Source organism: Phallusia mammillata, chromosome 2 (assembly GCF_965637545.1).
Source record: "Phallusia mammillata chromosome 2, kaPhaMamm4.hap1.1, whole genome shotgun sequence".
Classification (NCBI taxonomy): domain Eukaryota; kingdom Metazoa; phylum Chordata; class Ascidiacea; order Phlebobranchia; family Ascidiidae; genus Phallusia; species Phallusia mammillata.
Window position 1 is genome coordinate 23,770,717 of NC_137253.1, and position 20,862 is coordinate 23,791,578.

General features: G+C 41.4%; 2 protein-coding genes across 3 annotated transcripts; both read right to left on the minus strand.

Moving 5' to 3' along the window:
• Positions 1-154: 154 nt before the first annotated feature.
• On the minus strand, positions 155-8,950 carry LOC145215058 (pecanex-like protein 4). Its single transcript, XM_080083700.1, has 18 exons — positions 8,792-8,950; positions 8,221-8,584; positions 7,720-7,880; positions 7,351-7,641; positions 7,118-7,288; positions 6,717-6,890; positions 6,354-6,635; positions 6,137-6,296; positions 5,822-6,048; positions 5,584-5,750; positions 4,882-5,057; positions 4,344-4,492; positions 3,981-4,069; positions 3,294-3,836; positions 2,682-2,936; positions 1,969-2,107; positions 1,410-1,611; positions 155-962 (listed from the first exon to the last, which is right to left on the minus strand). Exons 2-18 carry the CDS (start codon positions 8,485-8,487, stop codon positions 672-674), a joined length of 3,744 nt encoding a protein of 1,247 aa, XP_079939826.1. The 5' UTR covers positions 8,488-8,584; positions 8,792-8,950; the 3' UTR covers positions 155-671.
• A 481-nt stretch (positions 8,951-9,431) lies between these two features.
• On the minus strand, positions 9,432-19,340 carry LOC145215059 (sodium/calcium exchanger 3-like). Of its 2 annotated transcripts, none has more exons than XM_080083702.1 (10): positions 17,945-19,340; positions 17,702-17,812; positions 16,969-17,322; positions 16,175-16,338; positions 13,344-13,444; positions 12,536-12,705; positions 12,274-12,373; positions 11,691-11,776; positions 11,219-11,405; positions 9,432-10,976 (listed from the first exon to the last, which is right to left on the minus strand). In XM_080083702.1, the coding sequence occupies exons 1-10, from the start codon at positions 19,193-19,195 to the stop codon at positions 10,582-10,584; spliced, it is 2,919 nt and encodes a 972-aa protein (XP_079939828.1). In that variant the 5' UTR covers positions 19,196-19,340; the 3' UTR covers positions 9,432-10,581. The 2 variants fall into 2 exon arrangements, with proteins under 2 accessions (XP_079939828.1, XP_079939827.1); XM_080083701.1 differs by lacking the exon at positions 13,344-13,444 and adding an exon at positions 14,796-14,908 and having other exon boundaries at positions 17,945-19,339.
• Positions 19,341-20,862: the final 1,522 nt, after the last annotated feature.

Below are 20,862 nucleotides of genomic sequence, written 5' to 3' on the forward strand. Positions count from 1 at the left end.
GAATAGGCACAATTAAACTTTGAATATTTAATTTTGTAAATAACTTTGCTACGTCAAAGCAAAACTTATTCCTTCAATTAAGCTCTGCAACATATTTTTGTTGCATGAGAAATATGCACGAAATTTCAACAACTATGAAGAGAACTAACAAAAACATCATGAAGAATTTTATATTTACAGTTGTAGGTAATAGACTCGCACCACACAATTGCAAGGGTTGACCTGCAACCAATATCTCATGCATAGGAAAGGTTGCTTCTGGAACACAGTGAAGTTAGAGGAGGGATGTTCAACAAACGATGAAATATCGCACGAATAAAAATTGCTTATGGTATTTACTGTAATTACCTGGGCCGTATAGCTGTTTGGTCGTGATTTAATCTGTACGAAATTCAGAAAAAGGTGACAACCATTTCTCTGGGTTGTTGAACTTGTAGAAAAAATAATTGAACAAATTTCTTATGTACAAAAATATACTATGATAAACAAAAAACTGAATGGCAAAGGTAGGTTGTATGTAGAAAATGTACCGTACAAGTCGTAAAAAATACAAAATATTATCAAAAAAATGCAGAGTTTGGGGCTAAATGTTTGTTCAAAATACAGTAGTTCTAAATGACAAGGACAAAATCATTTTTGATTTTACCAGGGTTTTAAAAATGACAGCATCATTAACGCCATAATAGGTGATCTGCCTTCACAATGGGCACTGGCAACGTCCTTTCGAAAATTGGCGGGGAAGAAAAAACCGGATAACCAAGTGGTGGGTCTGCAGCCTGGACCGTTAGGTTGCGCAAAAGTGCAGGGTGTGCTTGAATACTGTAACGTTCCTCATCATCATTAGTGGCATACAGTAGTTCGATTGACTGGTTTGCCCACAAACCACGCACAACTGCTGATGACAACAATGTCACATGTGCCTCGACCTGTCGACGAATCAGAACTCGCGCCGCGTATTCAACCTGTGAGTAACAAAGTTATACTGAAGTTGGCATCCTGTTTAAAGATTTGTCGTTTTGCATAATTTATTTTAGCATAGCAACCGCTAACGCCATCGAGTCCAACAAAATATGTGGCAGATCCACATGACTATGTACACCAGATATAAATGTTTTATCCGAAATACACTTGATGCAAAATGGGGTGGACCAACTACATAAAACTTTGAATTGTACCATTTAGCGATGGAGTAAACCTTCGCTCGGTGGCCATACCCATGCCACACTTTAGTAACGTATTGTTGTCGTTTACATTGGCAGGCAATTGGGATAGTTTAAAGCTATTAGCAATCGTTTACACGTATGCCAAAGAGCACGCAAAACAGCATGCTCGGTATGCTCCCGTAAAAGCTTGTCTCAGGTGGGTCTGTTCACCCTACCTTTAAAATTAAAGTTCTGGTCTATTTCTACCTTATCTGGGTCATAGGTCACAGTAAACAAGGACAATTTGCCCCGTGATGCTTCGTCCGCCCATTCAGCATTTGTTTCCATGCCAACGTGCCACTCGGCGTCGTACTCGCGCAATGACGTCACAGTTTCATCGAAATCTTCATTCTCGGCTTCATCCATTGATCCCATAGCCGCCCGGTCGTACATTAGCTTTACGGCGTACCTATAACAAAGATTTTACTCTTGTTTTAATGATCTGAGTTCAAAAAGCAGCAATTGACGGAAGTCCAGTATCCCGGATACAGTTTTGCAAAAACTCCGGGGTGCTTTTTACAAAACCGCATATGCACGGTGTGGCTTCAACCTTGACCCATCCATTGTTCCTTTAACTCATTATGCTCCACAAGATTCCAACACAATTGTACTGATTGTTTCAGTGCAAATACGTCGCTATGCTTTCTTTCATCAAATAAACTCAACTTGAATCGACTCAAACAGAAAATGATATAAAATTGAGCGGGTGATCAAGGCAGAACTGGTTGCAGTTAAATCTGATCCAGCTTAATTTACTCTGTCTCACCTGTGCGCTTTGATGACAATATTGTAGAGGTCGGTTTGTTGTCGCAGCCAGTCGAGGTCGGGCGACCACGGGATGTCGCCCGAGAACACCTTGCACATGTGACTGGCACCTAACAGTGAAGAATCCTTTCCAGGCACACCTGTGAAACAGTGATATTAAATCACGACACCGCTACCGTCTACTAATAAAATGTGAATGTAACCAACGATTGTTCATGCAGTACATATGGAAAAAACGAAAATGAAATAGTTTTATTTACCATAACATGGTGCTGCACTATGGTTTCGTTGTTTATTTTAAGCGTATAAACCAGAGTTGTAAACGGGACTGAAATTGGAGCCCGAACCCAACCTGATCCCGAAAGTACAAGTCCGAACCTGAATCGTTTTTCAGAAGCCCGTTTAGGCCCGAAGGTTTGATTGACAGTCATATACATTGAAGTTTCAGGAAAGGCCGAGACAACAAACACAATAGACAATTGGTCTTGAACAAGCGTTTTAAGGTTGTTTGACATTAGGTCAGATCCAGCAACTAGCTAGTTAAAATTATTCAAAAAATACCGACACAGTGAAAAGTCAGGCCCGAATCAAATCCGTCTGAACCCGGCCCAACTTACAACTTTGGTGTAAACCAAACATCGCCCTTTCTATGCGTTTCTCGTTACACACCCCTGTACTTCGCATTGCAACAGTTAAACATCCCTACATGCACACCTAGTACGTTAACAATTCGGTAACAAGCCGCCACGAGTCTTCTGCTGTCGTTCAACAGCGAGTCGTCCTCTACTCCTGATGACATCATTTCCCCCGTGTCCCGTTCGGCAACGGAAGTGACGTGAAAATACCAAGAGCTGTCGAAGAGTTGATTGTGACGCCGCAGATCTTGGTCGCTAATGTCAAACTGCATCCAAGACATGGGGTAGGCTGAAATCCCACCATTCGACTGTTTCCCATTCGAAATTCCAGCTCCTGGAATAATAATCAAAGCGGGGAATTTTACGACTGAAAACAAACATTCGTGAAAACAATCAGAAATCCAGTGTAATAAACCATAGGCCAAACAGAATCAATAGGTATACGTTTTTTTCAAGAATACATATTTATTATTTTTTGGCATCTTTAGTTCCTGTGAACGCATACAACAATCAGAAAATGAACTAATCAAACAAAAGTATGATTTAGGAAACGAATTTGGGCTTGTTCATTCAAAGCAGTGTTGCAAGGTCGAATTAAAAGCCGACTTCGACTCCTAAGATTTTCAACTTCCATTCCGACTTCGCATTTATTTGCAAAGTAAACCTGCTTAAATCAAAATAATTTAGTCACCTTTGCCATTCCCTGTCTTTTTCCTCTCTGAAACATCAACAGCGGGAAGACCAAATCCGGAGTCAGAAAACGTGCTCTCCGCCTCCCAATCCTCCTCATCACTGACGTAACCAGGGATCTTCGGAAAAGCACTGCCCCTGTTTCCTCCACGGCCGTCTTCGCTTCCCAAGATGGACGACAGGCTCCCGAGCGAGCCAGTTGTGCCTTCTTTAGGCCTGTGCTTTTGACTATTGTTTGCCTTTGCTGACTGTCTTGATTTTCGACTTTGAGGTCGCGACGCCAAAATTTCGTCCAAGCTATCTAGACTATAAGTCGGCGAGACTGGTTTTGTTTTTTGCGGATTAGTTTTGTTTAAGGTGGATGCGGGTTTTGAGTTAGTTGGGTCTTCTGCATGGGACTGAGGAGAGCTGATGTGGTCGTCTCCTACTGATGGAATCGGTTTGGTCTTTCGATTGGAACACTCGTAATGGACAAGCAGCCAAACCAGACATTTTGCAAAGTCTTTGTGAATTTGCTGGAGTGCTACCGGTTGGTCAATGATTCCTACAGGAAAAAACACAAGTTTACAAGCAGATATTACAACTGAAATTACAGGTGTACTTAGAAACACATTATATACAGTGATATGAGTTGTCTAATATTGGCTTGCATATTGCACGTAAAAAACAACAATAAAATTCACAATACCTGCTAACGAGTTTTTGGCGTCCGAATATCCATTAACGAACACTGTATCTAAGGGAGTAACGCCAGAGAAGAATGGATACGGATTAAATCTGATAAAGCAAAATTATGTTATTTATCTTATCATATTATAATTTATAGTATATATATGTATAAGTCACACAAATGTAACAAATGAAGATCAATATGGCCACAAGACTGACACGACAATAACACTATTGTACTTGAACAAAGGAATATTGCTTTTGATATTCAGTTGCCAGCATGCTAAATTAGAATGCCGTTACCATAACAGACGTTCTTCACTTGATGTGTTGTTTTAAGGCAGTAATATATTGTCATTAGAATTTGTGAAACTTTTCCAACCTTTTTACTGATGCCCGCCCGTCGCTTTTCTCGAAGGCGAACTGACATGCATCATCTAGCCTTGTCGCCTCAAGGGCGTGGCATGAGGTTTCCTGAAGCTCCAGACCTTTGACATAGAAGCTGATGTACCCGTAGCCACTTTCCACAACCTTAAGAAAACGCCACGCTTAAGTTGTGGTCAATAAGATTCAGAAGGTTGCCTCACGACAAAGATTCAACCCAATCTTAAACATGTAGGTTTTGGGCAATACTGGCTGTGTTACTAAAGATTTTAACGGTCTTGGTGGATTCTGTTTCTGTTTGACCTAAGAGTAAACCAATATTTAAACAAAGATTGTTACATTTTTTGGCATAAAAAAAGGCCATAAGCAACAACCATTCTCCTAAGTGCAAGTATTTTATGCATAGGTCCGAGCGCAATGCCTCGAGAAGACAGGATAAAAGTGCACACAACATAGGTTACAAAATGCGTCTTTCTTTGCAGGCCATTGAGGCATATCAGTTAGAAAACTGTTATAATAGAGTATATGTACCGCACCTGAACCCAGAAAGTCCGGTCTTGAGATCGAACTAGATAGGTTGGAAAGTCGGTACCGATGGACCCGAACGTGTGGAGCGTTCCCATGTATGCTCCCTTGGCTAACTTCCTGGTCAAATCATCAGACATTTGTTGATAATAAGCTGTGTCCGAACATACATTGGCTGAAGCTTTGCCTGCAAATAAGGATCATTTTAACCTGATAAACCTATACCAGAACCGTTAGTTTAACGAAGGCATGCCCAACACGTCGATCGCGATCGACTGGTCGATCTTTGTACTGGTAATAGCTCTGTTTTTTGAAATAGTGTGTTATAAAGATCAGGCTCATTGCACAGTAAAACAATAATGCCCAAACCACAAAATAAACGTAAAACATGGCTCGGAAAAAGTGCTATGACCAAGTTATTCTTTGGTGATAAACAATATGTTGGATCCCAAGAGTTGGACTACCTCAAAAGTCAATCTAAAGTGAAAAAAGTTAGCCACCCCTGCTTTGAAGTTTAAATAAACAAATCCAAGCTAAACCTGTCTTTACAAAATTAAATGCAAAAAATCAGCCAAGTGACCAATTTTGCTTTATTGTGTACTTATACCCAAACGGTAAGGCATGAAGAACTTTGAAAGGTAAGTTGTATGTGTCATTATTGAAAACCCTCTTTATGCTTACTCATTATGCAAGCTTGCAATTTAGATTCTTACCTGGTGATAAGGGCCAAAATCTGGATGGCCGAGGGAATGCAATATAAAAGAGTGGTAGTGTAAAAATAGGCAACATTGGGGCAGCTAACACTGCAGACAGTGCAGCAATTCCAATTACAAAAGGAAAGAACACAATGTTGACACAAATCAAAAGCATCGAAGATTTTCTGCCAAAATATACATACATTTTTTAATTGGTACCCAAATGAAATAGCACGTGTCAGACTTAAATGTTTACCTTCTCTGTTTCTTGTCTGTCCACGATGTCACAAGCAAAGTCAATGCAAACCAAAGGTTATCCAGAAATCGAAAGGTCCGGTCAACTAGAAAGTCCACAAGAATGAGTTGAAGGCCAAGTCCCAGCAAATCATACCAAGGAAAAGTTGTTGGTGAGTATGTGGTGATGAGGTTAATCACACATATTACAACAATGTTTAGTAATGCTCCTCTTGTTCTCTGCCATGTCTAAACATCCAAAACAAAATTCACTTGTAAATTTCGTTGTTTGCTATTTCTATCAGAGCTATTCGACAGTGTGCATAATTTTTCCTACCATTCTAAAAGCATGGAATGTCCCCAATGCCAACACAAATGATGGCAATGTTGATGTGCTGGGAACCAAGTAGGGTGACAAGTAAGCGACCAATAGTAGTGGCACCAGGGTGGTGATCAAACCCAAATAAATGAAGCCCAAAATATGAAGAAGTTTTTGTCTAAACAGACAAAAGCAATGAAATGATCCATTCAATACCACAATTTGCAAGCCATACCTTTTCTTGAAGCCTCTAACAGAGCTAAAGCTCTGAGGATAAATGCAATTCCTTATTAAGCGAAAGAAAAAGTACACCTTTTGGAGGTCTCCCAAAGTTTGGCACAGCACCATCAGGACAATAATGAAAATCTGTAATGCCAGCCTTAGGGAAGGGTTGAACTGACTTTGATAAAATACTGTAAGTGCCGCAACAGCCATATTTATTGCAAACATTGCACAATGCCAAGCGAATGCCAGAAGTGATATAACCGGCTTCTTATCAAGGGGTTTCGTTGGTAACCTTAAAAAAAAAGATTAAAAAAGTCAAAATCACAAAATAGACTGATGTAATAAAAGATTGCAAACAAAAATCGAATCTAACCTTATCACTTTGCACTTATCTAAAACTTTTACTATTCCTTCAATAAGCAGACTGTTCAAATCAGTACTCAACAAAAAACCAAATGCGGCACAATATAAGATGAGACTTTGCACAGATCCAAGAAAACCAGCACCAATATACAAGAGCCCTGATATGAAGAATGATATAAACAGCCTGTGGAAATAGTAAAAATTTACATTTTGTCATTTTTCTGTTTACTGCAGTTTGGTAAAAAATGCTTTTTTTCACAAAACAATCTATTATTATTAATATTGGTGTAGCCAAAAAATGCTTTTCTGGGCATTAGTATTAATATAAAGTGCTTAAGACTCAGCCAAACAGAACACAACAGATATCCCAACCCATTCCTAAATATAAGTAGAGCTTTAATTCTTTAAGACCTTGCATCAGTTGCAACAGGTGATGCACCAAAGGCGAAAATAAGAAGTTGTTCCATGAGCCAGATAATGAGAGAATCAATTGGAGGCAAAACACCAGACAGCCACAAAAAAGGTAAAAACAGAAACAAAATGTGCAGGACCTGATTGGCAACACCAAATGATGGTATATAGCTGTAAAACATAGAAATGATTGACATTCAGGTAATCAGGCATAAAGCTATTTACCAACTTACATTTGAACAATATGAAATACATAAAAAAGTATGACATGGAACATTCTGGAAATAGAAGTAATTTCCCAATTATCAACAAAGTGAAAAGTTGCTACTTCAGGAGGCACTCCACCAGCAAGTAGTGGAAATTCGGCAATGGAGATTGTTATCCAAGAAAATATAAATAGTATTACAGTGGCACCAGTGTTGAACCCATATAAATTGTTGTACACACTGGGCAAGTTGTAGTGTACCGCTATGCCGCATAGTAATGCTGTTAAAATTGCATGAAGAATGCTGTTTATCCAGTATCTGAAATACAAATGTTATTTTATTGTTTTGTAAGTGCAACTAATTTTGTCTGGTTAACAAATTGTATAAACTGCTCACTTCTTTGGTGGAACAACAAATTGAAAAGTTGTGTAAGAACAACAGGAATCAAAAAATATTTCATCCTCCTCCGCTAACAGCTGTTTCAATTGTTGGTTTGATGACTTGTCACCATTTGCTAATATTGGTGTGTTCCTTCTTGACAATATGATGTGAGCAATCTAAAAAATAAACCAATTTCTTCATTACGTTTTTATGGCTTTAAATTGTTCACTTTGAGAAAGATCCTGGTTATTAAACAACATTTACTGATCAGTTTATGGTAGTACACCATTTTTTTTATTTTAACTTATACTTCAATATAGTGTTGTTGCCAAAGACATTTCATAAAATTTCCTTTTTTAATTTGCAAATATGAACAAACCATTTTGGTAATATCAGCTACCCAACACAGGTTTTTTATAACACACAAAGAGTGAATGTCAGATGTTTTGTTTATATTTACCGGTTAAACAAAAAGAAAAGTTTAACCTATACTTGTCGTACTTACATCATTCTTACCTGTAATCCCAGCACAAATAAACCAACAAGAGAGCCAGCAATAGCACTGCCAACTACTGAGTTTAGACCACCAACTTCAATAGCAATGGTAAAGATGCCTCCCACAACAAATGGCATAAGCCAAAGCAGCAGTTGGAAAACATATACATAGAAGGGAGCCTTAAAACTGAGCTTTAAGTTAATTCCTCCAAGTAATGTTTGTGGGATCCTTCGCAGCACAAAATCTCTTTTGTAGTCATTTAATAATGGCACTTTTGTTGTTGACATTTTGCATATATCCAAATTTACATTAACAGTCGCTTTTTATCAGTCATTAACATAAAGCTGTTTTTGCTCAGATCAAACATGATTTATTTGTCAAAACCTGTAATAAAAAAAACAATAACATTACCTTTAAGTCATAACTCAGGTGTCCACAACCTTTACACTATTGGTGATCACATTGAGATTTTTGTTTTATCACTGACTACCAGTATCAGTATGTTAATATGTTCATATTATTAATAAATTAAACATAGAATATATCAATTAAACATGGACTATTCAAAGGGTCATAAACAAATAACGTTACCATTTCTATTTGTAGCATTGTTTCACCACAACCATACTAAGAGTCATCCATACAGACCAACTCATAAACATGTTGCAGCAACCTAACATGAGAGTCGCAGAAAATTTTACTTGTCGAAAAAACTGTTTACATGTTGTCAAGTGTCAACAGCACCATCTATCTAAGAATCAAATCAAGTGGAATGTTTAAAGGCCGATCTTTTTCACTCTGATTCGTGAAACTAATTGTTTCAATAGAATTGACAATTTTGTTTCAGTTGTCTGTGCTTTTTTGTTCGGTTGGTTAGGTGTTTCCAGAAAACACAATTATTATATTAGTAAGCACCTTAGTGCAATATAAAGTTGTTGCTACCTAGTAACATTTAGTGTTTTTCATTTAGGCGTAATAATGCAAGCAACCAAAATAGTCCAGAATTATCTGGTTGTTCCAACTTCCAAATGTCTTTAACACATCGCTGGACTTTTAAGCTAATTTGCCGTTTTATTTTTCATGTGAATATTTGCTAAAAATAAGCTTACAAAAATGCTTTATATCATTAACTTTGTAAATTATATTTTAGAGCAGCCTAGGGGCCTAATATTGGTTTACTTTGCTGTATGTTTATGATGACTTCATTATTTGGCACAGAAGGACGCTACTCTGTCAAACCAGAAATTTAATATGTTTCTATAAATAGACAAGTTTCTTAAAAACTTACACAAGTCAAACAAAAGTCGCATGACGGCGCTCTTGAGCTCGTTCAGTAACCAAATAAAAAGAAAACATTCCGGAGCGATTACTGCGACAAAGGCGCACAAACAAACTAGTGACATTATAACACAAAGTAAAAGAACAGCGGATGAGCGGAAATAAATAGCACAAAATATCGCAAAAAATAAAGGACAAGGAACTCCGACGCCATGAGCGTTCTGAAACACCAAAAGAGACAGTTGCCCATGTTTGCCTCAACGTAACAAGCATTCCTTACGAAGTGTGACATGTCAATCACAAAGCATAAAACACAAAGATTTAACAAAAGTAACACGCCTGCAATTCAAACGGCGATACGCATTTCAAACCACTTGGTGCAAATAGGGTAACTTGGAATCGCACACCTTTAAAAGGATGTAGGTTCACCAAATCAACTGTTACAAACTAAAAGGCATTTTTAAAAGCCAATTGCTGTACGGAGGTGTAACATATATATTTTTGTTTGAACATACTCAGTAATGGTATTCACTTGATGTCCAGTCTACAGTTGTGTAACGAAGTATGTGCATCGCACACACCCTATCTTGCGCGTGTATTCAAGTAGTTGACAAATCACATTACGGTTAGGTCGACAAGCATTGGCAAGAATAGCGAAAGATAGAGAAACGCGAAATAAGATGGGAAGAATTCATCCCCGAAATTGCGGGAGCGTGCGGCAACTTAAATGTGACATGCTGTGCAAAACTATAGCACCATTCATTCGCGCCTGAATCCATGCTGAGAAAGGGTTATTGTACAGCAGCACGACGGCATCCAGCAACGGGTCGGAACACAGTGATGTGTCGTCTTACCGTGGACACAGAAGTGCTGCCAACCTTTATCTTCGATTCGTTTTGCTCTACGAAAGTGCACCCAAATCGATCGCGGCAGTCAGTGACAAAAATCAACTGATATGACAAAACCAGACCCGAAAACACAACGTGCAACACGTCTCTGAAGCGTGGTCGAACGGTCCCGGGATGTTCACAGCGTTTGATTCGCGACGATTCGCGTTCGATCCCGCCAACACTGCATGAGCGCAACAGTGGCGAGGCGACCCTTTAAAAGGTTTTGATGATGCAGTAACTGTCAAGGGCCGAGAGCAGAATGTAGATGACCCACAGCATCACGAAAACAAGGCTGCTTGCGATCTTGTATTTGCGCGGACCGCCAAGTTCTGCGCCCACTCTCTTTGACTTGCGTCGGATCATGAGCACGGCAACGGCGATGACGGCAAACACGGAAAACACAGTAACGGAGAAGGCAAGGTTGCCCGGTCGGACGCGAAAGTAACGCTCTTCCTCGTCAGCTCCCACCACCATCCAGTAGATGGCCGATATTGTCCATGCAATCCCGATACCGAGGAAGACATTGACGGCATTGGAGCCGGTCACGTTGCCTATTGAAGCATCAGCATATTCGTCGCCCACTGCCGCCACTTTGCTCGCAAAAGTGTCTGCACGCGCAAAAAAACGGCGTCAATTAGGCAAGTTTAAACTTGGCATGAGTATGTTTTCATGAATGTCCCTGAGTTACCTGAGGTATTGTTTTACGTATGCAACCATATGTTGCCATATCTAGATTTATTATCGACACCTTAGCACATTGGGCTATCTTTAAGGTGCAGCGCAAAAAAGCAAAAGCCTGCCAAATATATTTTGTATTTTGTTCAAAATTCCCTGCAAACCTATCACTTACCGGGTACACTGGTTCCCATGGCAACAAGAGTGACGGCGGTGACCGCGTCATTGAGGTTTACGACGCAACCGAAATGCGAAGCCACGTCGCCGATGACGGCAGTAAGGAATCCAATGAGAATAATGGAAACGGTAAAACAGGCCCAACCTCCCACGTAATCGGTCGGCGGAACAAAAGCAAACAAAAGCTGGAAAACAGACGTGCTTTAGGTACACATTTCACTGTAACCGGAGGTTTTCATCAAAACGACCAATTGTGCCCGAAATGCTTTGATGAAATTTCCAAAGCCTCTTGGGTTAAACGGTTAATGATATGTACTCTCTATAACGAAAAGTTTTTACAGTTTAAATATGTTTCAAGTATTGGTTTAATGCATGTCACATGTTAACATTAACACGTTTACGAAAAAGAGCAAGAGAGCCATTTTTCAGGCACCAGTTCAAAACACAGTAACTTTATACATTTGAATTACCTTCCAGAAGACCGTCAGGAAGTGCATGACGTAATCAAAGCAAGTAGGTTCGGACTCGCCCTCGTCATCACCTTCATCGTCCTCACCTATGACATACAAGTTACAGTTTAGTTGAATCTGGGCCAGGTCCTTTCATCACCACGATTGTGAATGATGACGAAAATAATACGACCTTGCGCAACATTGCCCTTCAGCAACAAGCCTCAAGGTCGCATCGAGCAACGATAAAGGTTGGGATTCGGGCCAAATGCGTCATCGCCAATTGGGCTTTGTTGTTCTTTCGTGGTTATTCCACAGGTGAGAATGATCCAAAGCGTGAAGTGTTTTGTTAATCGGATTGAGTTTGGAAACAAACTATTTGTCGTTCTATAGATAGATCTACACACAAGACTTTGTGTTGATTAACAAAGTCACTCAACGTTGGGATTTAAAAGTGGCTAAACCAGTTTAATTTTGAACTTGATGAAAGTTGAGTGCGTATGTCGTTTGATCTTTCAAAAGGGTACCCATAATGAGTATGCAATTGCCCTAAAGGTTTTAACATTATTGGTACAAAAGCTTGTTAATACAAACACTGACACACCTCCGTTTACAGTGAGTGCATCGACGAACTGTTCCCTCCAAGATGAAGTTCCTACGATTACAGCGAGATTTGCCTTCTTTATCAACCGGTCAACCGTGTTCTGCAAGATCAACATAGTTGTAAATTGACTGGTCTGTCATCTTAAGAACTTGAAAGCACAACAACCATTTATTATCGCACTCCCACCCGCATCACTGTTTTTAAACGCATATCCCAATTTGTATTCAGGTGCACTAGATAGGTTTTTAACTGTTTAAAGTACCTTGAATTCGTAGCTTTCCTCGATCACAATTTCTACACATGGATTGATGCCCAATCGGGGTTTTCCGAGCTCTGCTATCCTTCTTGCTTCTTCTTCCTCTTCGGAAATAAGCTTGGAAGATTCATCGTCGTCCTTTCCGTTTATTCCTGAGTCACTACCGGCGTCAGTTCCTGTGCGATTCCACGAACGAATGTAAATTAGTGAGATGGCGGCGTTAATGTATTTGTGCAAAGCACCGAAAATAAAATTTGCCTGTAAACTGTTGCTTTAATAAAATTTGTTTTTAGAAAAACAACATTATACTACAAGTGAACCTTTTATCGTGCGCGGAGTGCATGAGCTTCGGTACGTGAACGGCTAACGTAAGTGAAAACACAGAAAACCCTATTGTACAAACGCTACAAACACAAACATGCAAATGGATAAAAAAGCACAATCGACCTGGTAGTGCGCATGGTCACGTACAGGGCATTCCGTGCTTAGTAAAACAATCTGTTAAAGTGTGGAACTCAAATTAGAAATACCATTCGCTTTTTTGTGACTGAGCAAGAGCGCTTTTTGTTTTGGGTCGTCAAGGCATATAGAACTTGCTCTTGTGTTAAAACCAAACTTAGAAACGTACTTTTGTGTAGTCAAATCAAAATGTTGTTTTAATTTACCATAAAGTACTGTAAGTATACGGTCAAATTCGAACAATCGAATTCGTACTCCAATAAATCGATTTAGTACCGCAGAAAATGCTTGTTTACGCCAGGAGTTTCATATGCTCCCTGCAACCAGGAATAAGGCCAAGGTAGAGTAAACTCACCAACCGACTTGTTTGGGACATAAGGATGGCCGAGCTCAATCCGGAACTTTGCGTGTTTGTGGTAAAGGTTGCTGTCAACGATCGGCACTGAAATATCGATCCTGTTCGAAAGCCAAAATTGGCATCAGCGACAATCGTTTTGGGTAAAATAAATTTGTTATTTTGAGAAATTAATCTTAAGAATAAAACACGAATAGCCTCGAAGAAGTTAACTTTTGGTAATAGTTATGGGTTGGTACAGAGAGAGCAATGCGATTAGCCAGGCGGCCGATAGAAAACGCTAAGGCAGAAAGCATTGGGATAAAGAAGAGATAAAGAAAAAGTACTCGAGACGCTTGCTTTACACATTATTAGGCGCACTATCTCTGGTTTTGACGCAAACACTCTCTTGCGCGGTCTCGATTACGTTCCGTGCGTCTCCTCGCAGTCTGGGCACGTCCACCTCAGCGGATCTTGTTTAATGGCAAACAAAGGATCCTACAACTAAGGCCCGCGGCATTTACGCTGCGGCGGCGTACATTTCACGCAAGCTGAATTCCTCATGAAAGGCATTCGTAAAACGTTATCTTTGTTGTGGTGAAACTGAAACCGATGTTCAAAACCCAACAACAGCAAAGGTTTGGTCATTCAAGACAGTTTTACTTCCGAAAAATCGTGAAATTGACTCCATGCTAGTGTATATGCGTAAAACAGGCACGGGCTATTAGAGGTAGCTGCTTGTGTATGTTAGCTGGAGCGTGAGTTAAAAGCTTCGATTGACCTTTTCTGCAACAAAACGTCAAATACGCAAAAAGCGTGATCTAACAAACAGTAGTGGATGCTCGACGTTGATAGCCAGCTCCTAAAGCAGCGTAGGACCCTGCACTTTCACACTTCGTCTAAATATAGAGGGACGCGGAGATTGCGTACAGCTGTTAATTAACTAAGAGCAAAAGCAAGGTCTACCATTTGTGCTATCAGTTGGCAAACGCCACGGCGCAGCAACTGGCATTATGTGACGAGACAAATGCGTTGCGATAATGCCAGCAATGCGTTGCCACGAAACCCCGCAAAACATGGTTGCAATTACTTCCACGCCCAAGGACGAAAATCTTCCCAACATTAACAGAACTCTGCTATGGTGTTGCCAAAGAGAATTATCGAAATCTAAGTGAGGATTTCAGAGCAGGGGTTGCTAAACTACATTGCTTACAGACTTACACATTTACGACTTGCACCTATGCAGATGCTCCGTGCATTTGACAAGACCTAAGTCGCAGCAATCGCGACTCAACCGCACTTCACAGATTCACAGCACACTCTCTCACTGACGATGACAGAACAAAGCATGCGAGCTTGGACGAAAGCCCTGCATTAGCCAACACCTGTGGTCAGACGCACTAGCAACGAAAAGGACACAGGCACAACACACGTGATACACACGACAGGCGATGGTGAGAAAAGATGGCCAACCTGATTCCCCTTCAAGGGTCTCTACAACCAGACGGGGGGTAGAAAGTTCGATTGAGAAAGACTTGTTCTTTTCGTATTCTTCGTCGTCCTCGATTTGTATGCTGATGCACTTTCTGCCATTACCCGAAAAAAAGAACGCACAAACGGTAAAGTTGCTGGCATAGTTGCAACACTAACAGGTATTGTTCAACGAAACAAAAACAGAGTAAGCTTACTCCACAAACAAGGGTATTTTTATCGCCGGGTTAAGTACCCGCCTCAATGTGCGAGATATTGTTTCACTTAAACAAATATATTGACAGAAGATATTAAAATGGCGTGGAACGCGAGCAACCGTGAATTGATGCGTTTCTGTCCCGCTGTTAAACGCATATTTCACTAAAGCGTCTGGTTGTGACGCAAGTGTTTAAGATCGTAAATTTACACACCGGTTCAGGGTCAAACGCAAAAACGGTTTGCTAATACAGTTACATGTAAAAAAGTAATACACTGTAACCATTGAGCGTTATGAGTCAAGTCAGTGAAAGTTATATGTAGTGTTTACCCTTTCGCTTTAAATTAACACAATAAAAAGATGTGATTAAATTTTAGTTAACGGCGTTATTGGACAAATGATGGCTCTAAAGAGCATCGATGCACACACGATGTGACAGCCTCAACTTAAAGTCTTAAACCATTCCCCAAGAGGAGCAAATTAAGGCTTCGAAGTTGCACAAAAGAGAACTGGATTTCGATTGCTATTATGCGGCGCGTGTAGTTAATTCTTGAAATCAAATCGGAGTGGTTTGGCGGCAGTGACGTTAAAATAGAGAAGATAAATTATTTATTGAAGTCGACCAGAGGGCGCCAAATTGCAACCTCTTAGTCGAAGTTAAATGACTTGTGACTTTTTGCCTCGTGGTCGGATCATGGAGCATGCGACAGTTTGCAGTCAATTACTGAGACGTTTGATTAGAATTCAAAGACAAGTTGGTTTCGCATCAGAGTCGCATGGTTCCCTACGTTGGCCCGGAAGCAGACAAACGGACCATTAATTATGCACGGCTGTGCTCCCGGATAACTCTAATGGTTCTGAGCAGAGACGAAATCTACACTTGGTTGCATTTTTGGGTGCAGGGCGTCTGCATTATTTAACGAGCTATGTGTATGTGCGTCTTGTGAATGTATTGACCTCGTTTGCGGGTTCGAGCAGCTGCAAGAAACATGACCGCAATTTGTTGCACTATATAGGTGCACCAGCGAAAAGAATAAAGGAGAAATGAAAGGAAACAAGATAAGTATACCAACCAGTTAAAAAAACATATGTCATCTTATGTATATTTAATAGTCTACACAAGAAAATAGCCTTAATTGCAAGTGAGGACGGACGCTGTACTTACGTTGTTTCGTCGTTTTCAAATTCCAGCTCACCAATGGCATCAACAAAGTCCTCTCCGCCACCTTTAGCTGTTCCCGGGACGGTTTTATACGGTACAAGAACTTTACCACGAGCCCCAGAGTTTCTTGCCACTTCCACCTTCAAGATTCCCACGCCCTCGCTTACCTAAGGTTAGAAAAAAGATTGCCATCGTAAGTAAAATATTAATCAGGCGGTCGCAAACCCTGTCGGTGATGTTTAAACTACTCCAAACCGATTGCAATTGAGTAAACGTTTCAAAAGATCTGTACTTGGCAAAGGTAACAGATACAAAATGATTTTTTCATTGAGACATCACATAAAAAATATCAATATAAAACCACTTTCCCCAACATGTAGGCCACGAAGGTTACACAAGATAACGATTAGTGCAGCTACATTTTACTCATCGTCTGGGGTATTTTTGCAAACCACATCTGGATTATGCCAACAAGGTTTTTCAAGCTATTGCGATGACGCACTTTGGTTTGTTTGCAACGCTAAATCGACACCTATCATAACAGGGGAAGGCATTGTAGCGTAAGGCGGCCGTGGACATTCGAGCTGTAGAGCCTGAGCGACAGACGCCGTCGCATACTGCCACACACAAAGGTGGTATATTTAGAACACGAAGCGAGATGAATTGCACCTAACTTCAACAATGGGCACGTTTTCGCCGCCGCCCTTGTTTAAATTCCTCGCCACGCCAGTAAAGACTATTCATCTGAGCATGGACGCGGGTTGAAACGGATCATCAGCCTTCTAAGCAAGACTTACCGTTTGTTTTGGCTCGGGGAAGGAGAAAACACCCGCGTGGTCGTCGTCCAAGATCACCACATTAGCGACGGCGGGAGGCTCGAGACGGGCGATCTGCTTCGAGTCACCGTTGGTGTCGAACATGCCATCGGGGGATCCGGTGCGTACGTTGAACAGTTTTACTCGGAAGTACTCGTCCTCTTCAAAGATGTCGTCATCTAGAATTTTAATTTTGATGGTGCGAATCGTCTCTCCCGGTTTGAACACCACCGTATCTTCTGTCAACTCAAAGTCAGATCCGGCGTTGGCTGTGCCGTCCTCAGTCGCGAAGTCGACGTACAAGGTCGAGTTCAAGTCTCCTCCGCTTCGCACGACCTTCAAGTTCAAAAATAATCCATTCAGAAAACACATATCATTTTTAAAGAAAGTAAACTTTGTCATGGCTGATTTGTTTTTCAGTTTGCATATTAAAGCTGTATTTAAAAAAAAACACATAGAATAGAAACTAATACAAAATCTGACATATATCTCGACCTGCAATACAAGCCGAAAGAAGCAAGGTTTCTACAACATCGATTATGCACACATTGGTGTTTTTGTTTAAAGACCAAAACACCTGAAAAGGTCTTTTGCATCTAAAGCTATCGATCAATTGACGCGGTGATGCAAACTACACAGCGATCCACTTGTCTTTTATACCGCTTCATAGCCCCGCGGATATTTAGTCGGGTTTGGAATTGGTAGATATACGTACAAAAAGCTTCGCGTATCCGCAATTCTCCATCACTTTGTAATCGGAAGGATCAAATGAGACTTTCGCCACCGAGTCATCAACATCTTCCAGCACATTTGACAACGTGTCATCCTAAAAACATTGCATCACATGTCAGAGGATATATGAAACATAAATATCGGTTCCATATTGATGCAACCGCTACACAAATTTGGGTTGACAATGCACACTGAAATCAGACTCTACTTATTACAATCCACTCACCGACTTCATTTGTTCGTTTTTTCCTTTGTTAAGGATGTTTCCAGCGCCGGTCATCAAGCGCGTGGCCTGGATTCGATAAAAAGCCCTGCTCTTGGTCTGCTTGTTCAATGTCTCGGCACTCGCCAGCTTAGCAAGCTCGTTCATGTCAGCGTCGGGATGCTTTTTCCTCAGTTCCCGCATCAGGCGGATCATCGTCTTGCGGTTGCTTTCGGGATCAATCACGTCATTGCCATCTAAAAATTGTACCGCGTGCTCGTCTTGTAGCGTATCGTCCTCTCCGTCACCCATGTTCACCATGGCAACACCGTCTGAGTTCTTGTGATCTTCGGGTTCTGCTCCCCCCTCTGTCTCGACGATGATCTTTTTATGGCGGGTGCGGTAGCGCTTGTGCATGTACTTGTAGACGAGCAGACGACGGTCGGCAATCCAAGCCAGTACGACCAGAATGGGAAAGAACAGAAAGGTAAGAACGCCTTCCCAAATTTCGACAATACCTCTGGAGCTCACAGCCAGGATAATGTACAGCCAAATGTACGCAAGGATGCTCCAGGCGGCAGTAATAAAAAATACGCGAGGATGTTTAATCTTACGATGTTCATCGTCCGGAATCACGTACATGCAAATGGCGATGATAATGAACAGGTTGAATGAAGCGCTACCAACGATAGTAGAAGGACCAAGATCTCCGGCGTGAAAGCCTTTGCGCATTACCTCGATCACCGAGAGCATGATTTCTGGTGCCGAGGAACCGAGAGCCATTAAAGTGAGATTGGAAACGGTTTCGTTCCAAATCCTGACAGTGGTGGTTGCAAACTCTCCATCGGAACGCCTATAGACGACTTCTTTCTCCTTAGAAGTGATGACTTCGATGGACGCCATGAAGCGATCAGCGATGATGGATACACCAAGGAAGAGGAAGACGAGAGATAGAAGATACACGATTGCTCGCGCTGCAATGTCGGCGTTTGTTAGCAGGGCGGTTTCTGCTGGTGGCCACACTGGAAGCATAAGACCGCGTTCACACACTCGCGGTCTGCTAGTGATGTTCGGATCACAGCGATCAATGTCATCTTCTGGGCTTTTTCGCTGCGCAAAGGTGGTCAAGGGCATGTCCAGGAACACCAAGGTGAACACACATAAGCATATGCCACCCGTGATACGGGACATCCACGACTTTGTGATGGTTTGAAACCCTGAAGTCTTGTTCGTTTTCCCGGTTAGGCCCAGGCATTCTGCACCGTTCGTTTGCATACTGACCGAGCAATGTTCCACTGCTTCTCAATACTTAATGCTTTTTATCAGAAATACATAAGCATTTTACAAAGCAGAGGACTGACAATTAAAGGTCTATAGGATTCTAAACAAAAAGCTGGAATTTAAACCTTGTTTGACAAAGTGTCAAGAATTTTACTAATCACCGCTGTTAAACATAGGATTTTGATAAAAATACCACATTGATAACGTATTACGATTACTTTAAAACATTCGACACAATGTGGTGAAACAACAGGGCGTTAGACTCAAATTTGTTGAGGTGACAAAAAACTTGTGCTGGTCAACGTCGTCTCTCATCTTTACCGCCTTGCGTAACACTCACACGAGGGCCTATTACACGCTGGTGCCATGCAAAAGAAGCAATCAATAAATAATTCATAGACCCACCGAGATTCGATAACCGCACTTGGTCGCAGACTGAGTTTGCAGACACGCGAATCCGTCTGCGTGGATCGTTGCTAAGCAGCTAATAACTGTACCAGCAGACCGTTTAATCCTGTCACACAAACAGACGTGTCAATCGCAGCACACGGTCTGAATCCATGACTTGAACGTTAGCTGTTCCATACCAGCTACATGTCTGCACATAAATCCTAATAAATTTAGCAGACCCTTTTGGGTCCTAGCTCCAACGGTTGAAAAACTGTATTAAACCTTACAACCCAACGAATTGGAATTCATTGTCACCAACAGCACGCGAACAGATACAGGGCTGCTGGTTAAGCAACTGCGGCCCGTTTAGCACCAAGCTAATACGTCACAGAAAAATCTCCTGGGAGATAAGGCGTCAGCTTGCTATTCCTGTGTCCTGAACCACCAACATTACCAACGGTGTTAACTAAAGCTGTGGGGATTGTGCCAAACTGTTTCATCAGTCTCTGCAGACTTCTGCAAGCATGGTTTAAAGGCTTACTTTTGTTTAATTTTCTGCTATTCTATCAGCTAACTACATTTAAATAATGTTACCTCAAAACGTCGGAACAAGAGCTACTATTCTTGCATTGCGGCTGCACAAAGTAACTGTCCAACGTAACTAACTGCGGCTAATGAGACCTTGCGCCCACTCTGTACCGAAGAGCTCTGCAACTGTTACTTCACGCGCGTTGCGCAAGGGTTCGGCAGTGCTAATGAGCAGTTCCATTACGCCGGTATCTTGGCCTACACACGATCCCAGTAGCTTGTTTTAGAAAGAGCAGCTGTCAAATCGCGTCATCGGGCCACGGGCCTACATGGTGAAGCTCAATTGGGAGCGTGCGCCTGGTTAGTAGGGGTCAAATGAGGCACAGGGTTTTGCATCCTTTGCGTTAAGCCGGGTATTGGTGACTGTTTGAGGACACTCATTCTCCACCATAGACTGATTAATAGTAAAGCTGGGAGCGACGCGCCCGCTGCAACACTCGGATCAAGAAATTAGCTATACTTGGACTCTAACTGGCCAGCAGCTGGTTGAGGTCCAAATAGGATTTATATTGGGAAAGCGGGGCTGTTTTGATTTCATGTTAGGATATAGGTCGAATGGTCCCTGACTCGAAATCCAATTACCAATGATTTGACGTTTTTTCGTATCTTGAGTCAAACACGCAAGATATCCAACCGCACCAGCAGCTGAAACACAAGGACGCTTTGCGGTTCTTGGAACTGTA